The 15192-nt window shown below is 37.1% G+C and overlaps 1 protein-coding gene across 3 annotated transcripts in view; it reads right to left on the reverse strand.

Annotated features, from left to right (window-relative positions):
• Window positions 1-15192, reverse strand: part of CDKL5 (cyclin dependent kinase like 5) — a 182815-nt gene that overhangs the window by 32139 nt on the left and 135484 nt on the right. For all 3 annotated transcript variants that reach the window (XM_067724514.1, XM_067724512.1, XM_067724513.1), the window contains 3 exons: window positions 13625-13715; window positions 9728-9917; window positions 3400-3480 (listed from right to left, as the gene is read on the reverse strand). In XM_067724514.1, coding sequence (XP_067580615.1) covers window positions 3400-3480; window positions 9728-9917; window positions 13625-13715 — 362 coding nt within the window. The remainder of the gene's footprint in view (window positions 1-3399; window positions 3481-9727; window positions 9918-13624; window positions 13716-15192) is intronic.

Consider the following 15192-nt stretch of genomic DNA (forward strand, 5'->3'; position numbering starts at 1 on the left):
ACCCTCAATTTGTTCTCAATAAGCCAGAATTCAATTTCAGACAACCACCTTCAACCTAGCACCACAGAAAATTTGAATTCTGATCCTATTGTATCCTATCCTACGTTGACTCAGACACAACTCTAAAATTATCTCAATGCTTTCTCCTTCTTTATTAGAAAACAAAAACTATGGAGGTATATGAAATGATTTTGGTCTTACTGGCAGTTAAGGCAGTTAATATCAAAATGGTTTCAACTGTATGGTACTAGTTAAAAACAAAGGAAATTAAAGTACATATGACCTTTTAGAAGCTAAACATCTACTAGCATTAAAGTGCTATTTTCATTTATTTAAGATTAACAAGGGTAGAAATTGCTGCACATACAATGAACTATTTTTATATTTATGAACACAGCTGTTAATTTTCAAACACCTGGAAGGATGAGGTCATTATGAGTAAAGTATGAAACTTAGTAAATAGTTTCAAAATTCAGTATTTGGGGGAAAAAACAATTTTAACTAAAATAGAGCCCATATAATTATTGTAGCTATTCTTTATATTATTAGGAGCTTTGATTAATTCTGGTAACTTGTATCCCCACTAAAATGGCTGATACGTATAAATAGACGCAGGATGAGACGGCCATTTTAGGTATTTATATATGGACAAAATTATCAAATCTGCTTTAGGGGATGGCATAGAGAATAAATTTCTTCATGAAAGGATAAATGGTACTATTTATTTTTCAAATTCATTTTCAAAAATAGCTAAAAGACAAAAGGAATAATTCTATTTATATAACATTCAATAATAACAAGGCAGTATTAACCTTTGGTGATAGAGGTCAAAGTCCTGGTTTCCAAGAGTGGGAAGGGGCACCTGGGAAGGGGTCATGAAGAAATTTCCGGGGTGTTAATAATTTCCTGTATCTCAATCCGGGTGGGGTTACATGGATACGTTTACATTATAAAGTTTTACTCTGAGGTACATTTATAATTTGTGTACCTTCTAAATATACGTTTCAATAAAATGTTTATTTAACATTAAAGAAATCTGAGGGTAAATATATTAAATGAATGGGAATTCAACTGTTCAACTTTCAAACTGGTGTAAATGCATAATGGTTCAGGTTATCTTCGTATTTTTATCTGTGTTAGCGTTTACCAGGTGCTATGCTGATACTTGGTAATTACATTTGGTAATGATTTAACAAAAGAAGTTCAGTTATTTTTAACTAAAAGAGACAAAAGGCAGAAAACACGAAATTGTATTTCAGTTCTTCTATTTTACTCTATTTACATTTTAAAAGTTACCAACTAATTAAAGCCCTGATAAATAAACACTGACTGTGTGAAAGAACATATGACATAACGCAAATGATTTAAGAGATAATTTATGCCTAATTAACCTTAAAGAGCCTTGAGGATTTTTTAAATAGCATCTCTCAATCTGTGTTCAGAACTAGTGCTGTAGCATTTTATTTTTTTTTAAGTATTTAGTATTTAATTAAATTTGGGAAATGCTTCTTTACTGTGGGATTTCTGAAAGCCTTTATAAATTAATGAATATTGTGAATCTCTAAGAAAGGTTATATGGTAAGTGGCCTTTCCCAAAGGCCACACTCCCTTGCCCACCTCTGCCCCCACACCTATTTACACAGGGCTCCTCGGAACACAGATTAACATAGTTTTAAAGCAGAGCAAAGTTCTGAGAGTGCTGCTCAGCAATTTCCAACTGTGCTAAGTATGCCTTTAAAGGTCCTGGGCACAGTGTAAACTCCTCTGTTTTTGACAGTTGACTGAACGGGCAGAAAATAAAATTGATCCATTAACTAGTATCTTTTTTTCTTTTTTTAATAAATTTATTTTATTTATTTACTTTTGGCTGCTTTGGCTCTCTGTTGCTGTGCATGGCTTTCTGTAGGTGCAGCGAGCGGGGGCTACTCTTTGTTGCGGTGCATGGGCTTCTCACTGTGGTGGGTGGCTTCTCTTGTTGAGGAGCACGGGCTCTAGGCGCGCGGGCTTCAGTAGTTGTGGCGTACAGGCTTAGCCGCTCTGCAGCATGTGGGATCCTCCCGGACCAGGGCTCGAACCCGTGTCCCCTGCACTGGCAGGCAGACCTCCAACCACTGTGCCACCACGGAAGACCCAAGAAGTATCTTTTGAAGGTCTACTATCAAATAACTAGCACTTGCTTATGCACTGGCTGGCTGCAATGAAAACTGGAGAAATATGAAAAAGTAGTTCTCACTCAAGGGGCCATCTACTTGGGTAGAAAAGCTTGAATAAGAAACTGTGAGAGGGCTTCCCTGGTGGCACAGTGGTTGAGAGTCCGCCGGCCAATGCAGGGAACACGGGTTCAGGCCCTGGTCCGGGAAGATCCCACATGCCGCGGAGCAACTAAGCCCGTGTGCCACAACTACTGAGCCTGCACTCTAGAGCCTGCCAGCCACAACTACTGCGCCCGCGAGCCACAACTACTGAAGCCCACGCACCTAGAGCCCGTGCTCCGCAACAAGAGAAGCCACCGCAATGAGAAGCCCATGCATCGCAACAAGAGAAGCCACCGCAATGAGAAGCCCATGCATCGCAACAGAGTAACCCCCGCTCGCCGCAACTAGAGAAGGCCTGCACACAGCAACGAAGACCCAACACAGCCATAAATAAATAAATATTTTTTAAAAAAGGAAGTTTATTAAAAAAACAAAAAAAAACTGTGAGAACATTTTCAGTAGTCCAGAGCATGAAGACCTTCTGCACAGGGGCACCAGCATGAGGAGGAACACTCAGGCATGGTAGTAGCAGTGATTTTGCAGTTGTCAAATGAAGAGCCAGAGGGAGAGAAATCAAGTTAGAAAAAGAGCAGAATTAGGTTTGCTGATAAAATAATCTTATGGGAGGCCTTGAATATGCAAAAAATATTAGAATCTCTTTTCTTTCAACATTCATTTTAAGATTTGTTTTAAAACCTTATGCCTGAGCAGCTTGAGTGCTGGATAAATTTTTAAATGATTTATTTCTCATTATTTATATTTAGATTGTTACTATTCTGTCCATTTTAGGAATCTAATTTAGGTATCTCATAGTCCTGTCTAGACGGAATGTTACAATACCAGATACTTCTGCAATTTTAAATAAACTGCAACGGGCTGTATGTATATGTATAACTGATTCACTTTGTTATAAAGCAGAAACTAACACACCATTGTAAAGCAATTATACTCCAATAAAGACGTTAAAAAAATAATAAATAAATAAATTGTATGCCTCTTCAGATGACACAGTGCCCCATTATTCACCACTATACACCTATTAACAAAACATTTAATTCATAAAAGCAGGCTCTGGTCATATATAGACACAAGAGAAATCACAAACCAAAAGACATTTTGTACAGATAACATCAACTTGTCCTACCTTCATTAAGTCAAGTAAAACGCTATTTAAAATTCCAAGGTATCTTCTCTCCAATGACTGAGGATGGTTAACAGCTGGAAACTGTAACAACAACATGACAGAAGTATTAGCACGTAGGTAAGGGTATGTGTGTGCATGTGCTTTGAGTGTTGGAGAAGGTAGCAGATGAGCAGAAGCTACTGCCCTAGTGCCAAAGTTAAATTTATTTCACATGTATATTACTTTCGGTGTCTATGTATTTGAGGTAGGGATTAATAGGATTGGGTGTTAAATGACAGGAAAACTCACAAGTGAAAGATGATACTTAAATCTAGTTGGACAACACTGAAGCATGTAAAACAAAACAAAATATAAAAATTTGAAACTATTTATTCAGTTTATACAGTCTTGTCTACTTATACAAATAATTTGGTTAGAATAGAGTTCATATAGAATTTGCTTATACAGACAATTCTTACACCCTTTTCACAACAACATATCATTTACTCCTGAAAATTAGAGAAGTAAAAAAAGAGAAAAAGGCCAGTACCTGAAAGGCTACAGAAGTAGAAATAATGAATTCGGACACATGTTCTATTATTGCTTTTAATATACTCTTTGAATGACCTGTTTTCAATTCCTTCCTTTATGTAAGTTGGAACAGAAGGCAAACAGGCTCCTAAATTAACAAATACATTTTTAAATAAAATGAGGGGAAAGGGTCAAGTTTATTCAGATGCTCTGTCCTTCCCTCTGCCAACTCACATTTTGCAATATCTAAGTGGATGGTAAAGTATTAGAGTCCAACGCCATGTACTCCCTCCCAAGAATACAGCCCACCGACCACATATCTACAGACTTCCCATAGGGAGCTCTGAAAAGCAAAGGGAGAGATTATCTTGGCAACTGAAGAAATAAGTTTTAATAATTTCCAAATTATTTTGAACAGATTCATGATTTAAAGCATATTTGGGTATTTAAGGAATTAAAAAGTACCACATGGACAAACGTGAGGATGAAAAAAAGGAAGTATGGATATCAAAGTAAAACTTCAGAACACGGGCTTCCCTGGTGGCGCAGTGGTTGAGAGTCTGCCTGCTGATGCAGGGGACACGGGTTCGTGCCCCGGTCCAGGAGGATCCCGCATGCCGCAGAGCGGCTGGGCCCGTGAGCCATGGCCGCTGAGCCTGCGTATCCGGAGCCTGTTGCTCCGCAACGGGAGAGGCCACAGCAGTGAGAGGCCCGCGTACCGCAAAAAAAAAAAAAACACAAAAAACAAAAAACTTCAGAACACAAGTGAATAAATCTACGCTAATAAAGCCATCAGTTTAATAAAAATTTAGTTAGTATACACTGATTTGAAATCTATTCACATCCAGATATATTTTGAATATGAATGGATTAATAAACCCTAAATACAGCATACATGTCTGATGAGTTACCACTCACTTGGAGAATGAAATGCTCCCAAGAAATGTATTTTCTAGGTAATTATCCTTTAGCTCCCTGTATTTCCTTTATACCAACATAAGAGCATTTCAAAGCCTGAAATCTCTAAACATGCTAAATAAGTGGATGAGAGAAGTAGTTATGTAGAAAAATTCAAACAAGGTATTAAGACGTCATCCCCACACAGTGCTAGGTATGGCAGGAGATGCAGAATATGGGTAAGACCAAAACCTTGCATGTAAGCAACCCTCAGTCTGATTGTGAAAGCAATCAGTATGAAACTGTACTAAATTCTAGTTGAAGCTCAGAGAAAGGAGAGGCCAAGGTGGTTTGCAGCTGTAGAAAAAAGAATCCATACATAGATAATATCTGAACTAGCTTTTGAAAGATAAGAAAAAATGTGAGGACAGAGAAAAGTAGGACAGCACCTTCTAGATAGAGGACGTAGAGGGAATAACATGAATTTAACACAGACACACAGGCAATAACCTAAAACTGATTTCTGAGGGAAGTAATGCTCTGCGAGACATTTTAACAATTGTTATTCTTCTTATTTCAGAGATGAAGAAGGTGATGATCAGAAAATTCAAATAAATGGTTCAAGGCAGGTTACATAATTAAAAATCAGAACTTATATTTGCACCCAGGTCTGTGATCCAAACCCACATTTTTTCTAAACATGGGTGCCTTTCCTAAAGGAGGTACAGAGGTTCCTCTGGATGTTATTGGAGCATTGAACATCAGCCCAAAGAGAGAGACACCTGTCATGCTGTGATAAAAGACTCTATACCACTAGACTTTAATTAATATCTTGCTTATGAGGTCCTATCTTATGCTACCAAATACCGCCTCCTTTTTTTCCAGAAGTAACATTTCATCAATAAGAAAATTAATGCCCAAAGTCAAAAGGTATTAGAAATATGATTTTTAAATGACCACACAAACTCCTAATTTTAAAAAATTAATTAATGTTTTTTTGAAAGAAAGACACCATTCTCATATTAGGTAATTCAACAAATAACCAAAACTCAAGCATAGAAGTTTAAAGTATATCTCAATCAGTAGTTTGTTTTTTCTTTCCTTTCTTTCTTGATCACTTGGCCAATATGATACAATGAGAGTGCCTCTTTACTAAGCACTTACTATGTGCCAGGCACTGGTCTGGGCATTTTACATATATTATAATGTTTAATCTTCACAACAACCCCATCAGGTGGTACTTCTGTTATCACCATTTTACACATGAGGAAAAAGAGGCACAAGGAACTTGCCCTAGGTCATTCAAGTAGTAAATATGGAGTCAGGCTTTGAACCTCAGCAGTCTAACTTCAAAGTCTATGCCCTATATTATGGGATAGCAATTGTTATTCTTTTCAAAATAATACACACCGTTAGAGCAACATCTTGTTGATTTTCCAATCTCTACACAATTGAATCAAAATACAAATCACACTGGACTGGTTACTGGTAAGTCCATGTTTCAAGGCAGCTGCAGTTCACACACCCTGTACGCTTAGCTGAGAATGTCTCAGACATTCTCAAGTAAATGATAAAGGAAGACTTTTTCCCTCAAAAGATGTGGTTAAACCTCCAAAAAGGTTAAACTAATTTAGCTAAAACACCACAAACACTTTCAGACTAAAATGTAAAAACATTAAGGCTTATAAAAATCAAAGTGTCAGGGAAGCAGCAATTTCTCCAAAGGATATTTACAAGCAGCACCGTCATGTACTCTCTACCATTTACCGATAATACTATTTAGTGAGGTCTGTAAACAAACAGGACCATAGACAAAGGAGTAAAAGATCTCCTTTGTTTAGCCTATCTAATCCAAATGCTACTCATTCTTCAATATCCATTTCAAACTGTAAATCCTCTATATATCATTCCTAGTGAATCCAGCCAACTTTCTAGAATGTTTAACATTCTCAAGGTCTCAACTATATTTAGATGTATTAGAAAACAGTACAATGTAGTAAAGAATGTAGTACTTTATTATATACCACACTTTATTATAAATTGTATTGTTTTCTAATTATTTCATACACAAAAGTCTTAATTCTTCAGCTAGTTTACAAGTTATTAAAGCCAGGTACCATGGCAGATCTGTTTACACTCTCTTCAGAGAATCCAGCTTAGAGCCTCTTTAACCAGGCAAAGAATAATGCAGCCAGAAGACCAAGCTTGATGTTCCAGGTCAAATATTCAATCATTTAATACTATTCAACCTAGTAAGAGCAACTCTAGGTGTGTTGTGAATATAACGGTGGCCATGATAGCTCATTTCTTTAAAAAATTCATTAGTCCAGTAAGGATACATTTTTCAAAAAGCTTTTTTTTTTAAAAAAAAAAATCTTATTACAATTTTTAAAAAATTGAAGTATAGTTAATTTACAGTGTTGTGTCAAACAGCTACTTAAAAGAGACTGCCATGTGTACTACAAGAGCTATGACCAGAGTGCTTCAGGAGCACAGAAGGGGGAGGCACCCATTCCCCTTGGAGGAGTCTAGAAGGGCTTCATGGAAGGACACTTGACTTGAGTCTGGGGGGAGGGAGGATGGAGAGCTTTCCAGGAAGTGGGGTAAGTATTGGGAGAATTACAGAAATGAAAACATAGCACTGCAGAAACAAGGAAATGGTGACAAGTTCAATGTGGCTGCAGAGCAGGGGGCAGGGGTAGGAAAAGGTGGAAGACAAGGCTGGAGGCCTAGAAGGAAGGGGTTTTTAATGCTATCCTAAGGAGTTTAAATTTAATAAGCAATCTTGCAGAGGTTTTCAGCACAAAGACGACAGAATTAAATGGGCAGTTTGCAGGAAGATCATTCTAAAAGCAATGTGAAGACTGCAGTGAAGAGAGAAACTTGGAGAAATCAGTTTGGGAGTGGCTGTTCAGGTAAAAGGTGGTAAGAGTGAAAGAAGCATTAGAGATGGAGAGAAGGGAAACATAAATGAGCTTGACTGCTGATAATGCAGATTGGTTCAAGAGAGCATTCAAATATTCATCGAGTCCCTACTACATGTGCTGGGCTAAGCTAGATGCTGGAAATACAGCAATAAAACAGATGATTTCTAACATTAATAATTAAAAAAATAAACAAAATAATTACATACTGTGATAAGTGCTATGATGGAAAAAGAAGGGTGCTATGGGAGAGACCAAGAAGGAGGTGGGGGAAGTATGTTGGGGGGTCAGAGACAGGGGTCATTCTTGGAGCTGAGATTTATAAAATGAGAAGGGGCCATGCAAGGGAAGTGCCTTCCTGGGAAAAGGAGTCACAAGTGCCAATTTCATGAAGCTGGAACACCTGGGAATGTTTACGGAAGTTAAAGAAAAAGAAAGGTAAGTGTGATGAAAGTCTGGAAAGGGATGGGAATGGAAAGGGGTATGAGCTGAAGTCAGGGAGCTAGAAGGGCCCAGAAAAGGCAAGGTCCGATGGGAAGGAGTTTGGATGCATTCTCAGTGAGACAGTAATTCATTAGTTATGACTTGCTTTATTTCTGACTAGAATAGATTTTCCTTTCTTCTGGACTGAGGGCAAGTCCTATTTATTATCATATTTTCAGCATCTAGTAGGACAAATGCTCAATAACTGTTGAACTATTTGTACCCTAATTAATGGTCATAATTTGGCTATTTTTCAGCTTACAAAAGCAAAAATAAAAGGAGAAAAAAGAAACTTGCCTGAGGTAACTCAGACAGATTTGGAAGAGAGAGAAAGCAGGAAGGGGATGGAAGAGAAATGTTTGCATTTCTGTTCCTTTCTTTCTTCCACACTCATTGAGCCTAGCAGGAGGTATACTGTGCTGGGCATTCATGTGTGAGGAGGAGTACTCTTCAAAGTGAAATAAACTGAGGCCAGAAAGTCAAAGGAAAAAAACAAAGTGCTTTGCAAATGTCAAGAAAACATGGTTTGAGAATTATGCATTTAAGAGAAACAAAAGAAGTGGTGGTGAGCTTATTTTATAGTTCCCACAAGGGCCAGCAACTGGCATGTTGGCCCAAACAGGGTAGTTGAAAACTAAAAATGTTGCTTTGGGGGTGGATGGAACAGAGAAGCAGCTTGTAACTGGCCACTCCAGTAAGATGCCTCCTGCGACTTGGTTGTCCCTCATTTGGGGAAAGTTTATACTTTAAGACTCTTTTTAGCATATTTTCTGAAATCAAGTTTTGCACAAAGTTAGCAAGTCTAGAAAAGGCTGCCCAAGACAATACACTAGTTTGAAAAGAAGATTTGATGTTTCACTAAACAGGAAATACCCACTAGAACAGCACCTTTAAATATGCAGAATGTGAGTATTCATCATTTTCCTCAAATCACTACAACTATGTTTGCTCAAATAAGCAATAGCCATTTATACATTTTTCTATCTTTTGGGGATGCTTAATATTTTGCATAAAGAAACATTCTGAGATAACCAAAGTTTAGAATAACGCGTACACTAAAAAAGATTTTGAAAAATTGGAACTTACAAATTAGGAAAATATTAGCAGCTCCCACTTTCGAATTCAGAATTCACAAATACTATATAAAATTCAAAAGTAAAATATTATAGGGCTTCCCTGGTGGCACAGTGGTTGAGAGTCCACCTGCCGATGCAGGGGACACGGGTTCGTGCCCTGGTCCGGGAAGATCCCACATGCCGCGGAGCGGCTGGGCCCGCGAGCCATGGCCACTGAGCCTGCACGTCCGGAGCCTGTGCTACAACAGTGAGAGGCCCGCGTACCGCAAAAAAAACGAGAAAAAAAACCAAAAATAAAATATTATAATGGGGATTATAAACACTGTAATGGGAAAGGCAATAGTATTCGATGGATAGCTTAGCATTCCACTGTGCAATGAGCAATGATTTAAATACTAGTGTACTGATTCCATTTGGGGTTTTAGCAAAGCCTCTTACCCGGAGCCCGTGGAAGCGAGGATTACTGTAGAAGAGCTTCATTTGCTCAGGTGGAAGTGGTCCTAGCACCTTCTGAATAGTAAAAAGTTGGTCAATTTCGCTTTCTCCAGGAAATAAAGGCTGTCCATCACTAAGCTCCCCAAGAATACAGCCCACGGACCACATATCTACAGACTTGCCATAGGGAGCTCTGAAAAGCAAAGGGAGAGATATCTTGGCAACTGAAGAAATAAATTTTAATAATTTCCAAATTATTTTGAACAGATTCATGATTTAAAGCATATTTGGGTATTTAAGGAATTAAAAAATACCACATGGACAAAAGTGAGGCTGAAAAAAAGGAAGTATGGATATCAAAGTAAAACTTCAGAACACAAGTGAATAAATCTATGCTAATAAAGCCATCAGTTTAATAAAAATTTAGTTAGTATACACTGATTTGAAATCTATTCACATCCAGATATATTTTGAATATGAATGGATTAATAAACCCTAAATACAGCACACATGTCTGATGAGTTACCACTCACTTGGAGAATGAAATGCTCCCAAGAAATGTATTTTCTAGGCAATTATCCTTTAGCTCTCTAAATGTCAACAAGTTATACTGATCCATTTTTTGAGTTCAGCCTATTAAAATGTACCACTGACTTATGTGTCTTCTTAAACAACAAACACTTAATATTATTTAACCTCTGACTGCACAGAGTCAAAACAGCTAAGATTGTGCTAAACGCTATTGGATTATTTACTTCAATCTATTTATACCCTTTGTTTATGGGACTTTATGACAGGCATTTCCCTCAAAGCATTTTTTCCACTTCTTTAGGGATTTATAGCTATCTTCCAAGGTCTGAGTTTACCAGAAGGCTTTTGGAGTACTACTGTTGCTAATCAGCTATACATGAAAATCTACGTATCCCCAAAAAAGCTTTACATGTATACCGCAATATCTATAGCCTTAAATCAAATTACAGAAGGCAGATTAAGAAATCATATTTTTTAGTTTCAAACATAAATTATCTAAGTTTTAAGCAGGGAAAGCCAAAATAAAATACCTGAAAAAAAAAAAGGAATTAAAATTCTAGAATGCCATAGTGCTATAGTAGTAATATAAAACTTTTAACAAATACTCTAAAGCACTTTTAACATAATACAGAATATGCTTCTAGGATGATAAATCATTGTAACAATAAGTCAATATTTTATTTATCTCATTTCCTCCCATAAAAACCCAAGAACCATACTAGGAAACTTCATTTAGATTTTTTTGGTAGCTTGCTGGGAAGGGAAGGATACTGATCTTTCTTTCATACAAGTATAAGAAAGACAAAACTTGTGCTAGATGGAGAAAACTATGGAAAATCTTTACATACCCACCATAAGCTATTTTTCTTCTGCCAACTAATCTGAATAATTTATGCAGCTGTAACTACTTTGAATGTCAAGGACAAAGTCTTGAGAATGTATAAAAACCTGTAAATTCTTCATGTTAACCAAATATCAACTGATTTCAATGGGATTTTTATACAAATAATATGGTTCTTCAACCAGTACTTGACAATCATTTAATCAGTAATATTCAATTTGGCTCAAATTAGTTGGAGTCCCCATCTACTTTTGGTAGCTCCCATATAGCTCTAAACATAACTCAGTTAATGAGCTATAAACATAGCTCAGTTTTCCAGGAGGTATTATTAGGCAGCAAATACTCTCCGAAGTTTCATAATAAGGCTGTCCTCAGAATGAACTCCTCAGGGACATCTTATAGACAAAACCATATTATAATGAGTCCCTCTACCATACTTGAATCCTCAGATGGGGTTCTAAGAATGATTTACTTCGTACTCATTTCTTCTTTGGAAAATCCTGTCCAGGAATTTCAAACTCCCAATCCCTCCCAAAAGAATGAACAGATGAATAGACTACACATTAGAGTGAGTCCAGACAGAGGTACACAGAAGAAACATAGAAAACACAAAAGAAAATCAATCCTAAATCCAAGTTGAAAAATGAGCACAGAAATTCTAAAATCTATCCACACAAGGAGGGATAATAAAGTGACTAGCCACCATTTATTTCACAGGATGAAGCACAAGCTTTTGATTAAAAAAAAAATGGTAAAGCTTTCAATAACCGACACCAATAATTCTTATAGGCTCTAGGTCAGCAATGAAACAAGATTTAACGCCAAATGGTTGGTAGACCCTGGGAAATCAATTGTTAACTTCAAAATAAACCCTCAATGAGAACCTGCTGCATAGTACAGGGAACTCTACTTCACTGTACAGTAGAAACTAACACAACATTGTAAAACAATTATACCCCAATAAAAAAAAACTTTTTAATAATAAAAAAATAAGAAAATCAACTGACCACAAGTGTAAAAAAATAAAAATAAACCCTCAGTGGGGGGGGTGGTGGTGGTGGGATGAACTGGGAGACTGGGATTGACATATATATACACTAATATGTATAAAATAGATAACTAATAAGAACCTGCTGTGTAAAAAATAAATAAAATAAACCCTCAGTGGGTAGCTTAAACATATAGTCATCATGATCTTCAGAAGAAATACAGAAATTTATATTTCTATTATATAAAAAGTACCTTTATTTATTAAAAATTTTTTTAATTGAAGTATAGTTTACAATGTTGTAAAAAATATCTTTTAAAAATTAAATTTCTCATGTCCCCTAGATACATGTATGGCACACTAAAGAAAAGAGATGAAACCTATAATAATTCGTGCACTGGTCATCATTACCATCATATCTAATTTTATTTGTAGAGTGTGTCTTCTACCTCAATTCTTTGATGGTCCCAAAGAAGGAAATACGATCTAGGAAGAATAAGAAAATACTACAACTACGATAGGTAGAGAATTATTAGTGAAACTGTGATGGAGATCAAGACTACAGGTCCTTTCTTAGGTTCTGAAGTTAAAACATAGTAAGAGGAAGAAGTATCTTATCAGAAAATGTTTTTCTGGTGTTGACAGGTGAATGAAATACCACTGAAAGTGGAAGGGTGGCACAAAGTGGATGGATGTGGCAGTGTTGCTGAGAAAATTATCAATATATTAGTCTGGAAAGCCATTTATCATCAAACAGGATTTACAATGTTTGGAAGGAAAATATCAGTAGGTTCAATAATTACAGAAAAGTGGCTAGGCATAAGAGATACTCCATAAGTATCTGCTGAATGAATGAATGAATACATGAACAAACAGATAAGCCGGAATGTCAAATTCTGTGGATATACACATTCTTAATGTGGAAGACTATTAACAAAGATGGCAGCAATAATTTCCCTCCATTTCCATACACCTGCCACTTTGTAATGTGATTCTGCCACTCCTCCCATCAAGAGGCGAAGTTTATTCCTCCATCCCTTGAATCAGGGCTTAGACAAGTAACGTGCTTTGGCCAATGAGGCAAAAGTCATGCAAAGAGGCTTGAAAACCACCTTTGCTTTTGGGCTTGCCCTCTGCTCAGGGAATTCTTCTGCTATTATATGAAGAAACTTGGACTAACGCACTGGAGGATGAGTCCCCATGGAACAGAGATAGTTTGTCCCAGCTGAGGACCTAAACCAACCAGCCTCCAGATGACCTGCTGACTGTAGCTATATGAGCAACTCCAGTTGAGACCAGCAGAAGAATCATCCAGTTGAACTCAAACAGCTGACTCCCCCAACCCGATGGCACCCAGAATTGTGAGCAAATAAAATGGTGCTTGCTTTATGTCATTAAGTTTTTAGGTGGTTTGCTACACTGCAATAGGTAACTGGTATTTAATTAACTCAAGTTCTTATCTTCCACAGATAATCCCAAAGTTAACAATAGAGGATCAGCAAATATGTAGATGTCACTCTATTCTGGGAAGGTAACTCACCCAAGTAAGAGTTCTGGAGACCGATACCACCTGGTGGCCACATATTCTGTATAATTAGCATTATTGCCTTCTGAGAGATTCCGAGCAAAACCTGAAAGATAGCAAAGCCCAAAGGTGTAATTTTGAAAAAGAATTAATTTTTTTAAAGAATTAATTAGAATTAATTAATTTGTCATGTTGACAAAATATTTCAGTGCTATTAATACCTTAAAGGAACATCAAAAGAATATAATGATTGTTACTGAATGGGCTGTTTATTAACAGTGTCCTTGTCATTTAAAAAAGTTAGTCCATTGTTCATTCGTCAATTAAAATATACAGTGTATTCACTACAAAACCAGCCTCTCCTCTCTGATAAAGAAATCTATGTTTTCAAAGTTATTGCATGCTTTTATAAGCATTCAGAGCTTTTCCAATAAGTGTAAATCTTAGAAACAAAATGAAGACTCCACAAGAGCCAGAAGTCAAAGCTAAATTAGCATGTCGCAGATAGTCGTTAATTCTGCTATGTGGGACCTTAGATAGCATTTGTATATCTATTGGTGCTGATCAGCTCGGCCATTATGTAAACAACTATCGGTAGGGTTTGGCAATGATGGAAACAAAGCAGGCTAAAATGATTTTTATCTCCTAATGTGACTGAGAAGCATATTAGGGATATCTTAATTACCTTACAGACTCTATTGCTACCCCCCGCCCCCCGCAAGTAACAACCCTTTCAAAAGGTTTTGGGGCCACAAAATAAACTGGCAAGTAGGTTAATTACCCATCTAACTCACCAAAAGCAATATAGGTTCACTGTAAATAGTTACAGAGAACCAGAATATTAAAATTAAAGGTAAAAGTTAAGGTGTATGTCAGTTTCAAGAAATAGAAAATAGTGTTTCTTAAAGTGGAACAGTAAAAAAAAAAATAAACACAGCAAAAACAAACCCCCTAACTTCAGTTAATCAACACTTCTTTATAAGACATATTTGGAAGAAATATTCGTATTTTTTAGTGGGATTCTTCAAGCCAGACAAAGGAGCTACACACTCTGGGAGGGAAAACAATCAGGAGGTTCTTGGTGGGGATGTGCAGGGCACAGAACGCCATATGTGGGGCCATCATGTGGAACTTCCTGACCGTTTAAAGCTGTCTTTTCTTTAAGAAATGATGCTAGACTAAGGATACTTTTTTCCTATTATTAACCATTCTATATGCATCTTTTTTATTTATAACTTGCTTGACAAATTTCAGCTCCTAAGTACTTCTTAAGATGTTTAGGTACAGCAGGACTCTTCTTTGCATTATTTTTTTTAAATTAATTTATTTTTTGGCTGCATCGGGTCTTAGTTGCAGCACGCAGGCTCTTTGTTGCGGCACGTGGGCTCCTCTCTAGTTGCAGCGTGCGAGCTCCAGAGTGCGTGGGCTCTGTAGTTTGTGGCACGCAGGCTCTCTAGTTGAGGCACACGAGCACAGTAGCTGTGGTGTGTGGGCTTAGTTGCCCCATGGCATGTGGGATCTTAGTTCCCTGACCAGGAATCGAACCTGCATCCCCTGCATTGGAAGGAGGATTCTTAACCACT

This window comes from Pseudorca crassidens, chromosome X (genome assembly GCF_039906515.1).
Source record: "Pseudorca crassidens isolate mPseCra1 chromosome X, mPseCra1.hap1, whole genome shotgun sequence".
In the NCBI taxonomy this organism is placed as follows: domain Eukaryota; kingdom Metazoa; phylum Chordata; class Mammalia; order Artiodactyla; family Delphinidae; genus Pseudorca; species Pseudorca crassidens.